This window comes from Littorina saxatilis, linkage group LG4 (genome assembly GCF_037325665.1).
Source record: "Littorina saxatilis isolate snail1 linkage group LG4, US_GU_Lsax_2.0, whole genome shotgun sequence".
In the NCBI taxonomy this organism is placed as follows: Eukaryota; Metazoa; Mollusca; class Gastropoda; order Littorinimorpha; family Littorinidae; genus Littorina; species Littorina saxatilis.
This window is the reverse complement of record NC_090248.1, coordinates 12,742,169-12,765,677: the sequence shown is the minus strand read 5'-3', so window position 1 is coordinate 12,765,677 and position 23,509 is coordinate 12,742,169. Positions and strand designations below refer to the sequence as shown.

Below are 23,509 nucleotides of genomic sequence, written 5' to 3'. Positions count from 1 at the left end.
GTTGTTGTTCTTGGTGTTTTGTATTATTGTTGTTGTTCTTGGTGTTTTGTATTATTGTTGTTGTTCTTGGTGTTTTGTATTATTGTTGTTGTTCTTGGTGTTTTGTATTATTGTTGTTGTTCTTGGTGTTTTGTATTATTGTTGTTGTTCTTGGTGTTTTGTATTATTGTTGTTGTTCTTGGTGTTTTGTATTATTGTTGTTGTTCTTGGTGTTTTGTATTATTGTTGTTGTTCTTGGTGGTTGAGCTGGTGCTGTTCTTGGAAGTTATTCTTGCAACGTATGGCGGTACGGTTATTACCTTGCATAGAACTTTTATACTTGTATCAATTAGACCTAATTCATCTAACTTTATTTACTTCAATATTTATTTTTATCTTCAGACTGTCCACGGTCGTGGACCATGTCGGTTGGAAGTGAGTATTACAATCAATGTGAATGTGTGTAAGAGTGAGTGGGAGAGATAGAGAGAGACTGAGAGAGAGAGAGAAAGAGAGACAGAGAGAGAGAGAAAGTGAGAGAGTGAAAGAGAGACAGAGACAGAGAGATTGATTGATTGATTGATTAAACTTTATTACAGAAGGATGGAGAGAGAGAGAGAGTGTGTGTGTGTGTGTGTGTGTGTGTGTGTGTGTGTGTGAGTGTGTGCGTGTGTGTGTGTGTGCGTGAGTGCGTACGTGCGTGTGTGTGTGTGTGTGTGTGTTGAACAAGAAAAGTGATAGATACGTGTGCAGTTATTTACTTGCAAAGGCTAAAGTAATCTACCCAACCGCCCCCTCCTCCTGGCCTCAGATCTATAACCTTTATTTGTTGAGTCTTTTCCATGTTCCGCCTTTGACGTAATCATATTTTTAATTTTCAATTTGAAATTTTTAAGCGTTTGAGTGAATTTTCTTCATGTTTAGCGGCGCTCTCATTCTTAATTTTACAAGATCTCGCACGATCACTACTAAAATTCTTCTTGCTTTTAAAGGTAACGTCTGTTTGCAAAACACCTGGCATGATCACTGTTAAAATAAATATAATTATTATCATATAAAATGGTTCTTCGGTTCCAGTCGCGTCTATGCCAAGCATGCCTTGCCCACCCGGCCAGGAGCGTCCCCCATCCTACGGGGGCCCACCCTTCAGCCCCTACCCCAGAAGCAGGTCGCCCTGCCCACCCTGGGTAGACGACACCGGCCGCTGTCACATCAACGACCTCGACCACGACGCCACCCGATGTCGGCAACACTACGGGGAGGATCTGTACGCCCAGTGGCAGAGGAACGCTCACCTGGCTCAGCCTGTGGGACCCCCCGGTACCCCCGCCCCTCCCTGTCGCCCGGGGGGTGGTGGCTTGCCTGGCCTGCCTGGTGGTTACGGAGGGTAGCTAGCGCTCTGAGTGTCTGACTGGTAGTAGGGTGTAGTACGTAGTATGAGGGTGGGGTGGAGAGTGGTGCCTCCCTCAGCTAGATCAGCATTGAGCCAAGGTTATTCTACTGTTTCGCTAATCTCAAGTGCCGTTCACTTGTCAGATTTTCAACCATATTCCCCGAACTTTAGTTGGTTTGAAGTCGCCTCCCCTCCTCCATTACGATTGAACGATTTTTAACAGTTTTTTTCTCGTTATCTTGAGAGATCTGTTCTCTCATTCTCTCGAAAGGTTTCATGCTTAATTTGTTGTAGCAACCCACTCATTAAAAATAGCATACAAGACGAAAGTTGTCTTTGTATTCTGGTTTGTTGTTAAATGCGGACACACACACACACACACACACACACACACACACACACACACACACACACACACACACACATTGCTACACACCGAGCGAGCGCGAGCCAGACAGAGAGACTGAGAGAGAGAGAGAGAGAGAGAGAGAGAGAGAGAGAGAGAGAGAGAGAGAGAGAGAGAGAGAGAGAGAGAGAGAGTTGGGGGAGGGGGGGCGGTAAGCTATTCATGATTGGAATAATTGTGTGCAAGGGACAGCATCCACGTGAAAGCCTACCCAGATCTGTTGCGGTGAAAATGATCGCACATGTTGAAAAGACGGTACCTTGAAATCAAAGACACCAGCCAACCAATCAGCAAAGCCCAAAACAACCAACCAATTGACCAATCAGAACCAGAACACAAACACGTACCGCCAGCTATACATGCAAGGTATAATTGTTTTATTATGCTTTACATCATCATATATATATATACACATTTTACTTAGGGAGCACCTCCGTTTCCTTCGCCAAACGTTGTAAAAAAAATTAAACATAACAATAAAGGCTTTTAGATATACAAAAGAGACGGTATACCAAACGATGGGGAAGCTTATTCAGTCAATCATAGTCACTTCAATCCCAGACCCTACATCAGCTTTTACCAAAACATGTATTCTAAAGGGAAATACAAATGACTGTACATATATCCTGTGTTTAAGTTTTCAAGAATGATATACATTTTTTTTTTTACGAGCACGCGGATATGGTGTGATTCATTTTCTAATGTGGTAACAATGTTTTCATCCCTCCAGTAGAGCTATAAAAAGCTATGCAGCCTCACTAACCCATTGAGGTTCTTCCAGAAATTTAAGCATCATAACTCATATTAACTGTAGGCCTACATGTGAATAAGCGAAAATAACCAAGAGCTGAAAAGCCCCGAACATCACAACGCACGCATGCACGAACCCCCCTCCCCCCCACACATATATCACTTTATGCACGCAAACACACATAGCCTACACACACACACACACACACACACACACACACACACAAACACACACTCTCACATACACACGCACGCAGAAATGTTCCCATTCTCAGTCACTGCCATTATCTTTGCCGTCGTGTGTGTCCATATGTCACGTTTTTTACAATTTTACCAAATTCTGGTAATTCCACCAAAAGTTGAGAGAAAAAAATGAATAGGGGAAAAACAAACAAACAACAACACAACAACAACAACAACAACAACAACAACAACAACAACACCGACATTGAAACAAACAGCCAACCCAGTCCCTCATCGTCACCAAAACCCAACTCTCACAGCAGTCACCTGACGTCAAACATGTCCCCATCCACACTCTCCGTCAGCACACCACCGCCCCCTCGGTACCACGGCAACTCGTTGTTGGTGAACGTGCCGGAGAAGGCGTCCAGGTCGATGTTCTTGGGCCCTTGGCCTGCAACGTCCCCGTAGCCCACAGGCTGACCTCCCACGTACAGCGGCATGTGGATGAAGATGTCGTCTGCGCCTTGGATCTGGGCGCGGAACTCGAAGAGGTACTTGACGTCCATGATGGCGCAGTTCATCAGTTCGGAGTCCGGCAGGTACGGGGGGATGGCCATCTGGACGTTGCGCCAACGTCGCCCTCGCAGGTTCTTCACGTCGAAGACGTCGATACGCTTGTTGAGAATCTGCCTGCAAGAGTTAACAGAACGAGAGGACTCTGAAACGCTAGCATATATATAATATACAATTATATTATTAATGAATCGAAAGGACCTCCAAATAAAGAGATGTATCCTCAATAGCTCGGGGGGTGCCCACACGGATGTGAGGCCCTTGTGGCACATGTGGTGGTATGTCAAGTACCCCTGAGCTACCAGGAGCTCAAACAGTACCGCGTGCTGCACCACTGAGCCAATGGGAACACAAACGCGGTTTCAATTACAGTACCCTTGAGGTACCAGGAGCACACATTGATGTTGTGTGTACGGTACCCATGAGCTATCAAGAGTACAGCATGTTTGTGTTCCTGTGCATGATCGCCTCCCCTGAGTTAACTGCCACACAACGGCTATGTTGTCGGCGACTGAGGTTTCCCTGAGCATGAAATCAATGAGAGGACTCTAAGTCTTCTCCAAAATATGGTTATCTGTTGCTGAATATAGTGAAAAGTGGAACCCCCCTTTTAAGACCCCCCCCCCCCCATTTTAGACTCCTCTCCCTTTCATTTTTCTTACCGACTACAGTACGCTACCTGTGATGTGAATCCCCTCCGATGGTAGCTAGGTCTCTTATTTCTACTAACGGTATATCTGTTATGAAAGGCCACCTGAAATGTAGGGACATTTATGGCTGGCCCTTTGCAGGTACCACTGTCTATGATTTTTATAGCACAATGGAACCCCCTTTAAAGATACCCCCCCCCCACCACCACTCACCCAATATAAAACTTACAGGGTTTTTTCTTCAGATTTACTGTTCATAACCTCTGTAAATTGACCTCTATTTTAAGACGCCCTCCTCAGTTTTTAAGACCTAACTATTTTCGGCATTTTTGAGGTCTTGAAATGGTGTTCCACTGTACCTGAAGGCGATCTTCTTGTCCTTAGCGTTCTGTGCGTAGTATGTGCTCTCCAGAATGACGGCACCTTGGATGAGGTTGATGCCTTTCGGGCTCCAGTTGGCCACCTCCGCGTTCACGTAGATTATCTCCCCTGGAATGGCGGCGCTGCGGCTGATTCGGCATTGCAGCTTGACCTGGGAAGAGGCAGGGGAAAGTGAAGTGAACTGCGGTTGACGATGAATACTACACAGACGTCAGATACGATTCGGCTAGACTTATTTTCCACTCTTCCGTGCGGATTTGAGAAAGATAAAACATAGCTAATAATACAAAAAGGAAAAATATGAATGTGACTGAAATGAACCAATTTCGGACATAAAAACATCTTTCCCCCTTCGCCACGCTTATCTTACAAAATGATACCTTCCCCTTAAGGTGGAGATTAAGCCAATTAATACCTACGAAAGTCACATTTTTCAATTGCTTTGTGCATCTTTGTTTCTTGACCAGTACTCTTGATTTTGGTACCGTTGTGTTCCTAAGACTCTGCACTGTCCTTTGACATCAGGCTCACTGTGTATAACTGGATCAAACACGTGATAACCGCTAATGAATAAAGTAATTAGTTTTTTCCGATTAAGGTACATACAGCGACTAATTGGAACCTGGCAGTGAGGATAGTATCACCGCAACAGTTGGTCTTCATCCTTATGTACTCGTCTACATATGTTTGGTTTTAATTATTTGCAAGAGGATGCACATATTTAGGAAAATATGAAATGCAAATGGCCGCCATAATTAATATTTTGTCGATATCTACTTCCAATTAGTCGCTGTATGTACCTTAATCGGTAAAAACTAATTACTTTATTCATTAGCGGTTATCACGTGTTTGATCCAGTTATACACAGTGCAGGGCCGAACGAGAGGGGGGGGCTTTGGGGGCTTTAGCCCCCCCCCCCCCACCGGCCCAGCCACAAAAAAGAGAGAGAGAGAGAGAGAGAGAGAGAGAGAGAAGAGAGAGAGAGAGAGAGAGAGAGAGAGAGAGAGAGAGAGAGAGAGAGAGAGATGGGGTAAATTTCTGGTGGTGCTATTTCATTATTTAAATGACTTTTTTGTGCAAGAATAGGATAATTTTTCATGTATAAATGTTAAAATTTCTTCAGCTTCTGGGGGCTTTGCCCCCATACCCCCACGGGGGCTTCGCCCCTCGACCCCACAGGGGGCCTTCTGCGGCCCCCGGACCCCCGGACCCCCGCTACTGGTCCGGCCCTGCAGTGAGCCTTATGTCAAAGGAAATTGCAGAGTCTTAGGAACACAACGGTACCAAAATCAAGAGTACTGGTCAAGAAACAAAGACGCACGAAGCAATTGAAAAATGTAACTTTCGTAGGTATTAATTGGCTTAATCTCCACCTTAACTTACCCTAACTTGCTTCACAGCATCCCATCGAGTTCAGGACCGAGGTGCACGAAGCGAAACTGGGTGCCATCAAAATGAGTTGTATGCAGCCGCGGAATCGGACTGGTTGAAATTGAAATGTGTTTCGATTCCAGCCAATCAGACCCTGCGGTTTGCACTCAGTTATGCTTCCGTGAGCCCCAGCCCAGATCCCATCCTGTCTCAACTCATTTTACCCAAGCATCGCAACTCGCCATCGTATCCAGTTTAAGTTATCTCATCCTCCACCCCCACCCTCTACTCCCGTCAAAATTCCCAACCTACTTTTTCCGCGGTGCAAATGTACCTGTCCAGCGGTCAAGAAGCCGAGGAAGAACTTGCTGGCCTTCATCTCCTGGTCAGCGTACGTCTCGGGGGGCAAGGGGGGACGTCTGAGCACCATGAAGGGTTCGCTGGTCATTGTCGTGCTGTGGTCGTCTTCTGGGTGCAAGACACACTGCAAATTGTAAAACATTTGTTATTTTCTAGGACAAGCTACAAATAACAAGTACAATGTATGCAGACCCATGCCAGAAAAAAAGGATTTTTTCCCCCAAGATGGTGTCAAGAGGCCCGCGCGGTGTCAAATAAATAGAGAATACTACATGTATGGCTTGCTGTGTCGTACCAGATTTACACGAGTTGGTTTTTTTAAATATTGAACTGCGAGCGAAAGCGAGCTGTTCACTATTTGAAAAAGCAACGAGTGTAAATCTGGTACGACACAGCAAGCCATGTAGTATTCTGTTTATCCTACATACTGTACTTACGTGTATTTTGCTGAAAATTTCTTGCAGTCGAGGCAGCTAAATTGAAGACGCTTGTTTTTGGAACCTCGATCTCTTCAAAAGCCTCATGCAATCTATTACGTCAAAGCAAAGAAACGTCACTCTGAAAGTGTGGCGTGACGTGTTAGTTCTAAAGATTCATCGAGGGTAATTAGCGAGCGCAATTTTTGTTTCTATAATGACGTTTGTCTCGGTGACTTTGGCATCATAAGCAGTGGAAAAAACAGGTCCCTGCCAGACTTGCTTGACATGACCTCATTTACATGATATACACACGTGGGATTTGAACGATTATTATCTCACGGGTGTCTCTCTCACGTATGTAGGATAAAATCAAGTATCACATTTCAGGGATCGCATTATTTGTAATAAACAGCTATTTTCTCTAATTTATTGATTAACATCTGGAAATATCTGATACGAAGTCCGCAATCTGTCCAAACTGCTGTACGATATTTTGCTTGACAGGTTTTAACTTACACATAATTATAACCTTAATTATCACTGAATGTTTGATTCATTCGAATTGTTTAATTTGTCGAGGAGGTGTGAGCGCATTTTGTGACGCCTAAGGTTCATTGTTGTAAAGGGATACCCGTCTGGAAACTGGCTAACCACATCTTTATCACTTTTACCGACAACAGTTTTAGTGACCGACCAAGTAACCAAACGTCGCAGGGTGGGGAAATAAACTGAGAAGATTGATGGACATTGTTGAATCTTTGTGGCCACAAACAGCAATGTTAGATGTTTACACGGGCATATCTTGATTTGAGTCTTAGAAAGATGCTTTTATTTGGGGAGATGGAAAAGATTGAAACAGGCTTTTTGTTGACCATGATTATAACACGAGTTACCCCTGAGTCCGTCCGGAATGAGTTAGGGCTTGTTTTTTCTCCTTGTCCAACAATCGTACTTTACCCCCAAAAAGGAGGAAAGAAAAAAAACACAACATACCTTTGCAACGTAAGTGACACTACCGTAGACTCCAGAGAAGGTAGATGGTAAGTTTGATGGTAGCTGGTACTCGAAGGTAAACTCATGAATCCCTCTTTGCAGCTCCACTGAGTCGTCCACGCCTGCGTCAAGCAGAATCTTGGAGCCTGAAATACATTATACGGTCACTGCGGGGTTTTTGAATATGTTTTTGCGACAGGCTGGTACGTGGATGGGTTATGATTTTTCTGTGTTGAAGGTGGAGACAAGAGAGAAAGATTGATAGTGGAAGGAGAAGGAGATGGGGTGGGGGGGGGGGAGTGGGAGGGAGAGAGACAGGGAGAGCGGGAGAAAGAGGGTTGGAGAGAGAGAGAGAGAGAGAGAGAGAGAGAGAGAGAGAGAGAGAGAGAGAGAGAGAGAGGGAGAGCGGGAGAAAGAGGGTTGGAGAGAGAGAGAGAGAGAGAGAGAGAGAGAGAGAGAGGGGGAGAGAGAGAGAGAGAGAGAGGGAGAGAGAGAGAGAGAGAGAGAGAGAGAGAGAGAGAGAGAGAGAGAGGTGTGTGTGTGTGTGTGTGTGTGTGTGTGTGTGTGTGTAGGTGGTTTTACCGACAAATGGGGACGATTGTCACTGGAGAGCAGTCAAATGGGGACGCTTCCGACAAACGGGGACGTCCCCATTTGTCGGCCCGTGCGACCCCATTTGACTGGATTTGAGCAGATTGAGCGACCCCATTTGACTGCTTCCTAGCATCCCTGTGGACAAACGGACTGGATTTTCACACAGATTCATACACATATTTTAGCTCTGCACTTTGTGGTCTGCTCAACTAAACCATGTGATTTTCATCATGTGACTTCAAATGACTTTACAGTAACTGCTTTCATCAGAATTCAGTTTCTATTCAAATGTAAAACATTTATTTGAATTAAAAAAAACAAAAGTTATTGCACTTAATATGTTTTATTAAGAGTATTTTGAAAGAGTTCTGATTATTTGATCACGGGTTTTTTTTTGTATTAAAACAAAAACAAACACAGAAACATATACATTCCTGTAAAAAAAAAAAAATGATTACAACTATTTTGTTATGAGATTTATTTTAGGTTAATTCGAAGTGTTGTGTCTCATTATTACATCTTTTTTGTCGTGTTTATTGCAATTTTTATTTATTTTATTCATGTAACCCTAGGGTTTTTTTGAAATAAAATATTGACTTGACTTGACTTATTGCAAAGTATGAACCGCGTAGGGGGAGCAAAGGAGGGAGGGAGAGAGAGAGGTACGGAGGAAGGGAGGGAGAGAGAAAGCTACGGAGGAAGGGAGGGAGAGTGAGAGGTACGGATGAAGGGAGGGAGAGAGAGAGGTACGAATGAAGGGAGGGAGAGAGAGAGGTACGGAGAAAGAGAGTGAGAGAGAGATAGAGGGAGCAAAGGAGGGAGGGAGAGAGAGAGGTATGGCGGAAGGGAGACACAGAGAGGGGGCAAAGAAGGGAGGGAGAGAGAGAGGTACGGAGGAAGGGAGAGAGAGAGAGGGAGCAAAGGAGGGAGGGAGATAGAGAGGTATGGAGGAAGGGAGAGAGAGGCAGCAAAGGAGGGAGGGAGAGAGAGAGGTACGGAGGGAGGGAGAGAGAGAGGGAGCAAAGGAGAGACAGATAGAGAGAGAGGTAAGGAGGGAGGGAGAGAGAGATGGAGCAAAGAAGGGAGGGAGAGAGAAAGGTAAGGAGGGTGAGAGAAAGAGAGGGAGCAAAGGAGGGAGGGAGAGAGAGAGGTAAGGAGGGAGGGAGAGAGAGAGGGAGCAAAGGAGGGAGGAAGAGAGAGAGGTACGGAGGGAGGGAGAGAGAGAGAGAGAGAGCAAAGGAGGGAGGGAGAGAGATAGGTAAGGAGGGGGGAGAGAGAGAGGAGCAAAAGAGGGAGGGAGAGAGAGAGGTACGGAGGAAGGGAGAAAGAGAGAGGGAGCAAAAGAGGGAGGGAGAGAGAGAGAGGAACGGAGGAAGGGAGAGAGAGAGAGAGGGAGCAAAAGAGGGAGGGAGAGAGAGAGAGAGGTACGAAGGAAGGGAGAAAGAGAGAGGGAGCAAAGGAGGGAGGGAGAGAGAGAGGTACGGAGGAAGGGAGAGAGAGAGAGAGAGGGAGCACAGGAGGGAGTGAGAGAGAGAGGTAGGGAGGGAGAGAGAGAGACAGAGGGAGCAAAGGAGGGAGGGAGAGAGAAAGGTAAGGAGGGTGAGAGAAAGAGAGGGAGCAAAGGAGGGAGGGAGAGAGAGAGATACGGACGGAGGGAGAAATCGAGAGGAAGCAAAGGAGGGAGGGAGAGAGAGAGCGAGGTAAGGAGGGAGAGAGAGAGGGAGCAAAGGAGGGAGGGAGAGAGAGAGAGGTACGGAGGAAGGGAGGGAGAGAGAAAGGTACGGAGGAAGGGAGGGAGAGAGAGAGGTAGAGAGTAAGGGAGGGAGAGAGAGAGGTACGTACGAAGGGAGAGAGAGAGAGAGGTATGGAGAAAGAGAGTGAGAGAGAGATAGAGGGAGCAAAGGAGGGAGGGAGAGAGAGAGAGGTATGGAGGAAGGGAGAGAGAGAGATAGGGGGCAAAGATGGAGGGAGAGAGAGAGGTACGGAGGAAGGGAGAGAGAGAGAGGGAGCAAAGGAGGGAGGGAGATAGAGAGGTATGGAGGAAAGGAGAGAGAGGGAGCAAAGGAGGGAGGGAGAGAGAGGGAGCACAGGAGGGAGGGAAAGAGATAGGTATGGACGAAGGGAGAGAGAGAGGGAGAAAAGGAGGGAGGGAGGGAGAGGGGTACGGAGGAAGGGAGAGAGAGAGGGAGCAAAGGAGAGAGGGAGAGAAAGGTACGGAGGAAGGAAGAGAGAGAGAGAGGGAGCAAAGGAGGGAGTGAGAGAGAGAGAGATACGGAGGAAGGGAGGGAGAGAGAGAGGTACGGAGGAAGGGAGGGAGAGAGAGAGGTACGGAGAAAGGGAGGGAGAGAGAGAGAGGGAGCAAAGGAGGGAGGGAGAGAGAGAGGTACGGAGGAAGGGAGGGAGAGAGAGGGAGCAAAAGAGGGAGGGAGAGGGGGAGGAAGGGAGGGAGAGAGAGGTACGGAGAAAGGGAGGGAGAGAGGTACGGAGGAAGGGAGAGAGAGAGAGAGAGGGAGCAAAGGAGGGAGGGTGAGAGAGAGGTATGGAGAAAGGGAGGGAGAGAGGTACGGAGGAAGGGAGGGAGAGAGAGAGGGAGCAAAGGAGGGAGGGAGAGAGAGAGAGGTACGGAGGAAGGGAGGGAGAGAGAAAGGTACGGAGGAAGGGAGGGAGAGAGAGAGGTAGAGAGTAAGGGAGGGAGAGAGAGAGGTAAGGATGAAGGGAGTGAGAGAGAGAGGTACGGAGAAAGAGAGTGAGAGAGAGATAGAGGGAGCAAAGGAGGGAGGGAGAGAGAGAGGTATGGAGGAAGGGAGAGAGAGAGAGAGGGGGCAAAGATGGAGGGAGAGAGAGAGGTACGGAGGAAGGGAGAGAGAGAGAGGGAGCAAAGGAGGGAGGGAGATAGAGGGGTATGGAGGAAGGGAGAGAGAGAGAGAGGGGGCAAAGATGGAGGGAGAGAGAGAGGTACGGAGGAAGGGAGAGAGAGAGAGGGAGCAAAGGAGGGAGGGAGAGAGAGAGGTATGGAGGAAGGGAGAGAGAGAGAGAGGGGGGCAAAGATGGAGGGAGAGAGAGAGGTACGGAGGAAGGGAGAGAGAGAGAGGGAGCAAAGGAGGGAGGGAGATAGAGAGGTATGGAGGAAAGGAGAAAGAGGGAGCACAGGAGGGAGGGAAAGAGATAGGTATGGACGAAGGGAGAGAGAGAGGGAGCAAAGGAGGGAGGGAGGGAGAGGGGTACGGAAGAAGGGAGAGAGAGAGGGAGCAAAGGAGAGAGGGAGAGAAAGGTACGGAGGAAGGAAGAGAGAGAGAGGGAGCAAAGGAGGGAGGGAGAGAGAGGGGGCAAAGGAGGGAGGGAAAGAGATAGGTATGGACGAAGGGAGAGAGAGAGGGAGCAAAGGAGGGAGGGAGAGAGAGAGAGCACAGGAGGGAGGGAAAGAGATAGGTATGGACGAAGGGAGAGAGAGAGGGAGCAAAGGAGGGAGGGAGAGAGAGGGAGCACAGGAGGGAGGGAAAGAGATAGGTATGGACGAAGGGAGAGAGAGAGGGAGCAAAGGAGGGAGGGAGAGAGAGGGAGCACAGGAGGGAGGGAAAGAGATAGGTATGGACGAAGGGAGAGAGAGAGGGAGCAAAGGAGGGAGGGAGAGAGAGGGAGCACAGGAGGGAGGGAAAGAGATAGGTATGGACGAAGGGAGAGAGAGAGGGAGCAAAGGAGGGAGGGAGAGAGAGGGAGCACAGGAGGGAGGGAAAGAGATAGGTATGGACGAAGGGAGAGAGAGAGGGAGCAAAGGAGGGAGGGAGAGAGAGGGAGCACAGGAGGGAGGGAAAGAGATAGGTATGGACGAAGGGAGAGAGAGAGGGAGCAAAGGAGGGAGGGAGAGAGAGAGAGCACAGGAGGGAGGGAAAGAGATAGGTATGGAGGAAGGGAGAGAGAGAGAGAGGGGGCAAAGATGGAGGGAGAGAGAGAGGTACGGAGGAAGGGAGAGAGAGAGAGGGAGCAAAGGAGGGAGGGAGATAGAGGGGTATGGAGGAAGGGAGAGAGAGAGAGAGGGGGCAAAGATGGAGGGAGAGAGAGAGGTACGGAGGAAGGGAGAGAGAGAGAGGGAGCAAAGGAGGGAGGGAGAGAGAGAGGTATGGAGGAAGGGAGAGAGAGAGAGAGGGGGGCAAAGATGGAGGGAGAGAGAGAGGTACGGAGGAAGGGAGAGAGAGAGAGGGAGCAAAGGAGGGAGGGAGATAGAGAGGTATGGAGGAAAGGAGAGAGAGGGAGCAAAGGAGGGAGGGAGAGAGAGAGGTACGGAGGAAGGGAGAGAGAGAGAGGGAGCAAAGGAGGGAGGGAGATAGAGAGGTATGGAGGAAAGGAGAAAGAGGGAGCAAAGGAGGGAGGGAGATAGAGAGGTAAGGAGGAAAGGAGAAAGAGGGAGCAAAGGAGGGAGGGAGATAGAGAGGTAAGGAGGAAAGGAGAAAGAGGGAGCAAAGGAGGGAGGGAGAGAGAGGGAGCACAGGAGGGAGGGAAAGAGATAGGTATGGACGAAGGGAGAGAGAGAGGGAGCAAAGGAGGGAGGGAGGGGAAGAGGTACGGAGGAAGGGAGAGAGAGAGGGAGCAAAGGAGAGAGGGAGAGAAAGGTACGGAGGAAGGAAGAGAGAGAGAGAGGGAGCAAAGGAGGGAGTGAGAGAGAGATACGGAGGAAGGGAGGGAGAGAGAGAGGTACGGAGGCAGGGAGGGAGAGAGAGAGGTACGGAGAAATGGAGAGAGAGAGAGGGAGCAAAGGAGGGAGGGAGAGAGAGGGAGCACAGGAGGGAGGGAAAGAGATAGGTATGGACGAAGGGAGAGAGAGAGGGAGCAAAGGAGGGAGGGAGGGGAAGAGGTACGGAGGAAGGGAGAGAGAGAGGGAGCAAAGGAGAGAGGGAGAGAAAGGTACGGAGGAAGGAAGAGAGAGAGAGAGGGAGCAAAGGAGGGAGTGAGAGAGAGATACGGAGGAAGGGAGGGAGAGAGAGAGGTACGGAGGCAGGGAGGGAGAGAGAGAGGTACGGAGAAATGGAGAGAGAGAGAGGGAGCAAAGGAGGGAGGGAGAGAGAGGGAGCACAGGAGGGAGGGAAAGAGATAGGTATGGACGAAGGGAGAGAAAGTGGGAGCAAAGGAGGGAGGGAGGGAGAGGGGTACGGAGGAAGGGAGAGAGAGAGGGAGCAAAGGAGAGAGGGAGAGAAAGGTACGGAGGAAGGAAGAGAGAGAGAGAGGGAGCAAAGGAGGGAGTGAGAGAGAGATACGGAGGAAGGGAGGGAGAGAGAGAGGTACGGAGGCAGGGAGGGAGAGAGAGAGGTACGGAGAAATGGAGAGAGAGAGAGGGAGCAAAGGAGGGAGGGAGAGAGAGAGGTACGGAGGAAGGGAGGGAGAGAGAGGGAGCAAAAGAGGGAGGGAGAGGGAGAGGTACGGAGGAAGGGAGGGAGAGAGAGGTACCGAGAAAGGGAGGGAGAGAGGTACGGAGGAAGGGAGAGAGAGAGAGAGGGAACAAAGGAGGGAGGGTGAGAGAGAGGTATGGAGAATGGGAGGGAGAGAGGTCATTTGTTGGTTTGTGCAGTGCAGTTGTTTTGTCAGTTATTCTTCTCTTCATTTGTTCTATCGTCTTTCTTCTTCTTTTTTGTGTGTGTATTTTTGTGTTTTTGTGCCTGAAGAAGACCCTTAGGTCGAAACGTCGCTGTTATTCGTTCCGTGTTCGTCATTTTAACGTGAGTACATTGCTTTTTGGTCTCTTTATTGTTCCCTCTCACGTGCAGTCGCCATTGTTTAATACATGTTTTAATGTGTTTTGTATAATCCGGAAGCAGGAGTTTAAAACCTATATATATATATTGAGGGAAAAGTCTGGGTTGTGGCACTCGATCACTAGGTGGGGCACTGCCCTTCGTTCCCTGTTACCCGAGTCCCAATCCTCGTGGTAAGGCGTCCGCCCCGTGATCGGGAGGTCGTGGGTTCGAACCCCGGCCGGGTCATACCTAAGACTTTAAAATTGGCAATCTAGTGGCTGCTCCGCCTGGCGTCTGGCATTATGGGATTAGTGCTAGGACTGGTTGGTCAGGTGTCAGAATAATGTGACTGGGTGAGACATGAAGCCTGTGCTGCGACTTCTGTCTTGTGTGTGGCGCACGTTATATGTCAAAAGCAGCACCGCCCTGATATGGCCCTTCGTGGTCGGCTGGGCGTTAAGCAAACAAACAAACAAACCCGAGTGCCAACAACAATAGGATGAGCATCAGAAGTGAAGATAAAGAGGGAATTTTTTTCTCTGCGCGCGCGCCAGCAAGCAGGATGTCTCAGAACTGAAGCGGTAATAGTATGATCTAATTACAGGCGATGGGTTTATGGGTCACGTGATTATATATATGAAGTCTTCTATCGCGCGCGTATCTCCAGACTCGGACTCAAGGCGCAGGGATCTATTTATGCCCGTGTGAGATGGAATTTTTTACACAATACATCATGCATTCACATCGACCAGCAGATCGCAGCCATTTCGGCGCATATCCTACTTTTCACGGCCTATTATTCCAAGTCACACGGGTATTTTGGTGGACATTGTTTTATCTATGCCTATACAATTTTGCCAGGAAAGACCCTTTTGTCAATCGTGGGATCTTTAACGTGCACACCCCAATGTAGTGTACACGAAGGGACCTCGGTTTTTCGTCTCATCCGAAAGACTAGCACTTGAACCCACCACCTAGGTTAGGAAAGGGGGGAGAAAATTGCTAACGCCCTGACCCAGGGTCGAACTCGCAACCTCTCGCTTCCGAGCGCAAGTGCGTTACCACTCGGCCACCCAGTCCACGTGATGTGGGGGCGGAGCCAAACATTGGTTGATACTTACTGTGTTGACATTAGTTCATTGGCCCCGCCCCAACATCATATGACTTACTAATCCATGGGCTATCATTGGTTCATGTTTTTGGCGCTAAACTATCTGACAGGTAAAGAACTATTTTGATGTGACACGTTATTACTTGGTGCAAATACGCGCAGTGTTTAAAACCACTTGGCGGACAGAACTGTGCATTCTCACAATTCGACACTTACTACATCCATAATAACCACACCGTTGATCAATCGCTGAGAAATGGCACAAATGACAGTTGGGGAAAACATTCAGAAGTTGGAATGATCTTACCGAACGGCTGGCAGACTTTTCCAGAAAGAACGATTTGGTGTACGTGGTCAAATACAGTCGTGCTGTTCAACTTGCGAACAAGAATTCAAAACAGCCTTTTCCAGACGAACTGAAGTATGCATACGCAAAACTTGTGTGCAAGTACTCAGGAAAAGGACGACACAGGCCAAGGTGCGAAGAGGAGCAATGGGTAAGCGGATTAATATTTAGTTGCTATACTTCTTATGCGTCCTTGTCACAGATAGTAACTCGTATGAATGTTTAATTTTAATATTATTATTATTTTTTTATTTTTAGGTTTACAATGTTTCAACATTCATTCCAGTATCGACTGACATTTTAACGAGTGCGGAAAGTCTGTCTGTCTGTCTGTCTGTCTGTCTGTCTGTCTGTCTGTCTGTCTGTCTGTCTGTCTGTCTGTCTGTCTGTCTGTCTGTCTGTCTCGTCTCTCTCTCTCTCTCTCTCTCTCTCTCTCTCTCTCTCTCTCATCTCTCTCTCTCTCTCTCTCTCTCTCTCTCTCTCTGCGCGCACTTCTTCTTCTTCTTCTTTGTCGGACAGATTTTTCACACAAATGACCAGGAAACCAGATTACGTAAGCCGTGTCAGCTGTACCCTTTGTAAAAGTCAGCGTAGCTCGAGAACGGCATTGAAGTATTTTCGGTGTTCTTTACCTTGCCCAGGAAGCAGCGCACACTCGAGTCAAGGACGTCGTAAAATGGCCCTCGGTCAAGTTTTCACCGAGAACCATTTTATGATGTCCTTAACAATTATGTGTTAGTCGGCTTAGAATATGCGCGCAGGTTTCAAAGTTTTGATCCATTCGATTATCTCAACAGACATCCTTTGATTGTAAAGTTGAATGCGGGCACATGATGGTTGAAAATACTTAACTTGAAAGTTTCCCGCTGTGGTAGATTTTTATGGTGGTTGTCACACAGGCAGCGACGGCTTTACTGGTCGGATCCAGTTGTGCGTTACCTCGCTTTTGCCTTTAATGACTGACTGACTGGCTGACTTTGGGGATTAACGTCCTCTTAGGTAACTAGGATCTATTTGGGAACATTTACTGTGATACTGTAAGAGGAGCAAGAAAAGAAAAGAAAAAAGATTTTTTTTAAAAATAGGGGATGAGGGGGAGGGGGGGTAGATGGGGGGAGGGATGAGACCATGGAACTAGTTTTTAGAAGTTATGCAATAAAACATTTAAACATTGTAGGCTCAGACCACTTCGCCGTATTTAATCTTAGACACCGTACGTTATTAGACGCGAAAGTGCAATACTTAATGATCCGCTCAAAGCACTGTTGAAGCAACAATTTGTCTTTTGGTCGCAGATAAGGACATACTCTATCAAAACATGTGAATATACGTCTCAAGCATGACTAAACGCCCCGAAGGGCTCCGTCTAGTAACTCTATTTTTGATATCGTTTTTTAAATGTCAGCAATTTGCAATGAGGTCACCCATCATAAAATAAGGTTATTAATTATTTCCATACGCCATCTAAGTGAAACGGAGGCATTTTGTATCGCTGATTTTATTTACAAACTGCTCTTGCAGCGGATCATTTGATCGGAACTAAATAAGTAAAGTGAAAATAGGTAAATAAATATATAGATGGATAAATCAGAAAACAAGATTGCAAAACATAAACACGTTCATAAAACATGTTAGTTTCCACTATTGCCGTAAACAAGTTCTCTGCAAAAACATTGAAAGTCAAATACTGTTTTCGCCTCTGTTTCTTCTTGTTGTTGATTTTTTACATTAATTTTAGTCAAGTCTTGTAGATTTTATCTTTGAAATATTTGCTTTGTGTTTCGTAACAGAATTAACTATGGTATTGTGTTGCTTAGTACTTGATGCATGAATTGGCGTCTCGCAGAATTAAACGCCGCTGAGGAAGGCCTGGCAACAGGTCGAAAAGTTGGGCTGCCACTTGAAATTCTTTGTTAGGCTTTTCTTTTCCTTGATTTTGTTGACATCTCTCTCTCTCTCTTTCTCTGTGTATGTGTGTGTGTGTCTCTCTCTCTCTCTCTTTCTCTCTCTCTCTTTCTCTTTCTCTCTCTCTCTCTCTCTCCCCCTCTCTCCCCTCTCTCTCTCTCTCTGTCTTTCTCTCTCTGTCTTTTCTCTCTCTCTCTCTTTTATCTCTCTCTCTCTCTCTCTCTCTTTCTCTCTCTCTCTCTCTCTCTCTTTCCCTGCCTCACAAACACAAATACACACGCACTAACACACACAAAGCAGCAGGCTGGGATGCGGCAAATTGGGTAAGGCAGACTGGGATACGGCAAGTTGGGAGAGGCAGGATGGGATGCCGCCAACGCATCTAGCAGTGCAAATTCTACAGGGTGGGGGGGGGAGGGGGGACGTTCTTTTAAATCAAGTTTTGCCCAGTTTTGATTTTGCCGGTTTTGGTAATCCTACATTCCTCCGTGCGACAGCGGACTAAATGCGCATTTAAAACTATTTAGATGTTTTGCTTAAATTTTGACTTGGAGCGAAATAAATTAAAACATCTTGTTCGTTGTGCTTTTGTTTTAAATTAAAGAGTATTCCATTTCTAAATTAAATATCACTTGCCTGTTAGCTCTTTATTGTTGTTGCAATAGTTGTATATACTTGGAAGAAAAAAAAGGCATACAACGAGACAGTTATGGTAGCCAAAGAAGCAAATATGAATAAGAGACCTTCCTCCGTTTTTACGTTTTACTGACAGATGACTCAATTCGTCATCAATGACTTGTTATTGGCGCCACAAAGCCAAGAACTCACCCTTTTTCCTCCGGCGAGTATGACTCCAGGGCGTAACTCCACACACTCAGATTTGTTCAAGTGGTCTGTATTCCCAATGGGTAGGGAGGGGGGGCATGAAACCTGCTTAAGTGTGCCAGGTAACGTGTCACTATTTCAAGAAAACAAAACACCACAAAAGCTTCTTGTGTGATTAAAGAATTACTCAAGCGAGCGATAAGTGTGTGATCACATCCGTTCTGTACCCCAGGACAGCTTTAGAGAATGCGTCATACTCATTCAGCTATTTCCTTGTTCATGATCGAAAAGAATGGAAAGCTCCAAAACAAAAACAATCTTTGGAACTTTAAGCAAAGGGTTCTCTGAAGTTTCAACAATCATTTCCTTGACCGGGGAAAGATAACATAGATGGGTAAAAGCCGGCAAATATTTCATGAACTGATACACGTAAAATTGACGGGTGTAAGCCAGCAAATATTGTATGGACTATAAAAGCCTAAAAAGGAAGAACAGTGTTCTTGTTACGGCGATGACCTTAAAGGTTATCTCACAGAATGTTGTTTGAAACCCAACAGAAACAAATAAAAACAAAAACAAAAAGGTCAGACATTTAACGTAAGAGTTTAGAATAGGATGCTTCGAAAAACTTATTGAATTAGTTATACATGTATACATCTGTTGAAGGCTTCTCGGTACCGTAAATATAAAAGAAGGCGAACATTCAAAGAACTATTGAGGTAGGGGTCCAAATCAAAAGTAACGAAATTGCCCTACTTTTGTTCTTAACCAATATACATTCAACATTTAATATACATGCCAAGCGTTTCAAGGGTGCTGCCAATTGTTTCTTTCAGCATTTGTTGAACATTTATTAACACTGTTTCTACAAGTAGACCCAAATTGATTTAGTCTTAAATTCCAACACAACGGGTTTTTTCTATACTGCATTTTACGTTTGACAAGAAACCTGATTTAGACCACCCAGATACGGTATTTGCAAAATATTTATCTCTTTTATATCATTTTTCAAAATTGTTGTTTATGAAATCGAAAATCACATCGAAAAATGTCACTATTCGATGTTCCCTCACTAATCTGGGTGTGAAGGGTTTTCTTGAAGCAGACACCGGGGCTTGCTAAACGATTGCCGCTTAAGCGGAGGGGAGTCAAGCGTGATTAAGTGCCTGGCCTGCCAATTGACACCTACCGGCGAAAACACACAATAGGCCACAAGGAAGTTTTCTTTTGTCGGAGAACAAGGAAGAGGCATGCTGGCTGTCTCTGGATCATAATTATGTAGACTATCTTTGAATATGTCCGAGTTTGTTTATGTTTGAGAAGGAGTACGCACAAGACAGACAGACAAGCAAATAACATATAGACACTAAACAATCTAAGTAGTAAATGGATTTATGCTGATCTGTATGTGAGCAGCACACGTCTTCAGATGTCTATAAAAAGATGTATGAGCAACTGCAGAACTAAAACATGCAGAATATTATGAAGCATCGATTGGAGATAACTATTGCGAGCATGACCAAAATGTGAAATCATGTTTTTGACAGTTTTGAACTGCCAAAATGAAGTGAGGAAATGGAGTTTATCTTTTAAGCATTGCAAGGGGTTCTAGAACTGTCCGAGGGGGTATTGGGAGATAAGTGTTACCATACATGGTGTACCTCAATCAACATTAGACATTCAGTGACTTTAAAACAGCCCTTACAGGCATGATCAGCGCGTTTTCCATGGATGATTGCGTTCATGTCTTTGATGAATTTGTCTCAACATTGCGCGTGTGTAACTTCACAACGAAGGGGTTAATTTGTCCAGTACTTTAAGTTTAAGAAATAATTGTTATGGTCATATTTGTTGTGCAAAAACTTCAGTTCGACCATTTTACACAGTTTTGAATGTTTATTTATTTATTTATTTATTTATTTATTTATTTATTTATTTATTAAGGAGATTTCTATAGCGCATAACGAAAAGCACTATGCGCTTTACAATATCACTAAGTATAAGCACACGCAAACATACTCTGATTAAATAGAACTTAGTTTAGCAAGACATACTAAGAACACTAAACATTTGAGTTCATACAAAAATTGAGAACTAAATTAAATACTGGACAAGCGATTTAAATAAGCTTAAGGCCTACACCAAGTGCAATGGGCTAATTCATACAAAAGTTTAGTTAACTATAAAAGGCAGTGCATAAAACTCCATAATCCTAAGAGGGTCAAACAAATGTATTCTATATACATTTTTCAATTATATATTCAGCGAACTACTGCTTTTTTGCCACTGGATTACAGTTTACAATGTACTATGTATATATTCTTTTTGTATGCGCTAACCACCTTCATCTTTCATATGTACCTACCATTCTTTCGTCCCACCTCCCCCCTCCCCCTCTTCCTCCTGCTAGCTTTCTCTTGTTCTTTTTGGTTTGCTTCAACTATGCTGTTTACCTAGATAGTTCCATAGTTTATAAGTAATGTTTGTCCAACATCATATTTTTGTTAATTTGTAACTACGTAGGGCGCGTAATATAAGCGTTCGCTTGAGTTCGTGTCCCTATTGTTTATCGTTGTATTGTTGTACCATGTTTGATTTAATAAAACATTGTTTAAACCAAACAAATAAGAAACATAAGACTAGATAGTGTCTGTAAAAGAAGCCGACATTTACCCTTTTCTCCAACATTTGTTCCAAAACACACCTCCGAATGATTGTCGATGACTCGAAAGCTTTCCTATCTTGTGATTGCCTTGAGCCTAGCTACAACTGCTTTGTGTTTAATAACTATCATCATGTATTGAACCCCGTGCTCTTTCTTCTGCGGAGGTGGGAGGGGGGGGGGGGTTAGATATTTTGCTGGTAGTATTTTTTTCGACCGAGTTATCTATATTCGTTGGGCAGTTTTCTTTGTCGGACAGATTTTTCACACAAATGACCAGGAAACCAGATTACGTAAGCCGTGTCAGCTGTACCCTTTGTAAAAGTCAACGTAGCTCGAGAACGGCATTGAAGTATTGGTGTTCTTTACCTTGCCCAAGAAGCAGCCATATGAGAATACGTCACACACTCGAGTCAAGGACGTCGTAAAATGGCCCTCGGTCAAGTTTTCACCGAGAACCATTTTATGATGTCCTTAACAATTATGTGTTAGTCGGCTTAGAACATGCGCGCAGGTTTCAAAGTTTTGATCCATTCGATTATCTCAACAGACATCCTTTGATTGTAAAGTTGAATGCGGGCACATGATGGTTGAAAATACTTAACTTGAAAGTTTCCCGCTGTGGTAGATTTTTATGGTGGTTGTCACACAGGCAGCGACGGCTTTACTGGTCGGACCCAGTTGTGCGTTACCTCGCTTTTGCCTTTAATGACTGACTGACTGGCTGACTTTGGGGATTAACGTCCTCTTAGGTAACTAGGATCTATTTGGGAACATTTACTGTGATACTGTAAGAGGAGCAAGAAAAGAAAAGAAAAAAGATCTTTTTAAAAATAGGGGATGAGGGGGGGGCGGTAGATGGGGGGAGGGATGAGACCATGGAACTAGTTTTTAGAAGTTATGCAATAAAACATTTAAACATTGTAGGCTCAGACCACTTCGCCGTATTTAATCTTAGACACCGTACGTTATTAGACGCGAAAGTGCAATACTTAATGATCCGCTCAAAGCACTGTTGAAGCAACAATTTGTCTTTTGGTCGCAGATAAGGACATACTCTATCAAAACATGTGAATATACGTCTCAAGCATGACTAAACGCCCCGAAGGGCTCCGTCTAGTAACTCTATTTTTGATATCGTTTTTTAAATGTCAGCAATTTGCAATGAGGTCACCCATCATAAAATAAGGTTATTAATTATTTCCATACGCCATCTAAGTGAAACGGAGGCATTTTGTATCGCTGATTTTATTTACAAACTGCTCTTGCAGCGGATCATTTGATCGGAACTAAATAAGTAAAGTGAAAATAGGTAAATAAATATATAGATGGATAAATCAGAAAACAAGATTGCAAAACATAAACACGTTCATAAAACATGTTAGTTTCCACTATTGCCGTAAACAAGTTCTCTGCAAAAACATTGAAAGTCAAATACTGTTTTCGCCTCTGTTTCTTCTTGTTGTTGATTTTTTACATTAATTTTAGTCAAGTCTTGTAGATTTTATCTTTGAAATATTTGCTTTGTGTTTCGTAACAGAATTAACTATGGTATTGTGTTGCTTAGTACTTGATGCATGAATTGGCGTCTCGCAGAATTAAACGCCGCTGAGGAAGGCCTGGCAACATGTCGAAAAGTTGGGCTGCCACTTGAAATTCTTTGTTAGGCTTTTCTTTTCCTTGATTTTGTTGACATCTCTCTCTCTCTCTTTCTCTGTGTATGTGTATGTGTCTCTCTCTCTCTCTCTTTCTCTCTCTCTCTTTCTCTCTCTCTCTCTCTTTCTCTCTCTCTCCCCTTCTCTCTCTCTCCCATTCTCTCTCTCTCCCCCTCTCTCTCTGTCTTTCTCTCTCTCTTTTCTCTCTCTCTCTCTCTGTCTCTCCTGTCTCTCTCTCTCTCTCTCTTCCTCTTTCTCTCTCTCTCTTTCCCTGCCTCACAAACACAAATACACACGCACTAACACACACAAAGCAGCAGGCTGGGATGCGGCAAATTGGGTAAGGCAGACTGGGATACGGCAAGTTGGGAGAGGCAGGATGGGATGCCGCCAACGCATCTAGCAGTGCAAATTCTACAGGGTGGGGGGGGGGGGGGGGGGGGGCGTTCTTTTAAATCAAGTTTTGCCCAGTTTTGATTTTGCCGGTTTTGGTAATCCTACATTCCTCCGTGCGACAGCGGACTAAATGCGCATTTAAAACTATTTAGATGTTTTGCTTAAATTTTGACTTGGAGCGAAATAATATAAAACATCTTGTTCGTTGTGCTTTTGTTTTAAATTAAAGAGTATTCCATTTCTAAATTAAATATCACTTGCCTGTTAGCTCTTTATTGTTGTTGCAATAGTTGTATATACTTGGAAGAAAAAAAAAGGCATACAACGAGACAGTTATGGTAGCCAAAGAAGCAAATATGAATAAGAGACCTTCCTCCGTTTTTACGTTTTACTGACAGATGACTCAATTCGTCATCAATGACTTGTTATTGGCGCCACAAAGCCAAGAACTCACCCTTTTTCCTCCGGCGAGTATGACTCCAGGGCGTAACTCCACATACTCAGATTTGTTCAAGTGGTCTGTATTCCCAATGGGTAGGGAGGGGGGGCATGAAACCTGCTTAAGTGTGCCAGGTAACGTGTCACTATTTCAAGAAAACAAAACACCACAAAAGCTTCTTGTGTGATTAAAGAATTACTCAAGCGAGCGATAAGTGTGTGATCACATCCGTTCTGTACCCCAGGACAGCTTTAGAGAATGCGTCATACTCATTCAGCTATTTCCTTGTTCATGATCGAAAAGAATGGAAAGCTCCAAAACAAAAACAATCTTTGGAACTTTAAGCAAAGGGTTCTCTGAAGTTTCAACAATCATTTCAAGATATTGCC

At 45.3% G+C, this 23,509-nt stretch overlaps 2 protein-coding genes across 6 annotated transcripts in view; one reads left to right on the top strand and one right to left on the bottom strand.

Annotated features, from left to right (window-relative positions):
- Nucleotides 1–1,701, top strand: part of LOC138963981 (coiled-coil domain-containing protein 66-like) — a 43,847-nt gene extending 42,146 nt beyond the window's left edge. For all 4 annotated transcript variants that reach the window (XM_070335842.1, XM_070335841.1, XM_070335843.1 and 1 more), the window contains 2 exons: nt 382–414; nt 1,057–1,701. The gene's annotated coding sequence lies outside the window, so the exon portion shown is untranslated. The remainder of the gene's footprint in view (nt 1–381; nt 415–1,056) is intronic.
- A 433-nt stretch (nt 1,702–2,134) lies between these two features.
- LOC138963980 (arrestin domain-containing protein 3-like) overlaps nt 2,135–23,509 on the bottom strand; it is a 26,686-nt gene continuing 5,311 nt past the window's right edge. For both annotated transcript variants that reach the window (XM_070335838.1, XM_070335839.1), the window contains exons 3-6: nt 7,462–7,607; nt 6,024–6,173; nt 4,297–4,469; nt 2,135–3,404 (exon numbers count right to left, since the gene is read on the bottom strand). In XM_070335838.1, the coding sequence (XP_070191939.1) occupies nt 3,035–3,404; nt 4,297–4,469; nt 6,024–6,173; nt 7,462–7,607 (839 nt within the window). In that variant the 3' untranslated portion in view covers nt 2,135–3,034. The remainder of the gene's footprint in view (nt 3,405–4,296; nt 4,470–6,023; nt 6,174–7,461; nt 7,608–23,509) is intronic.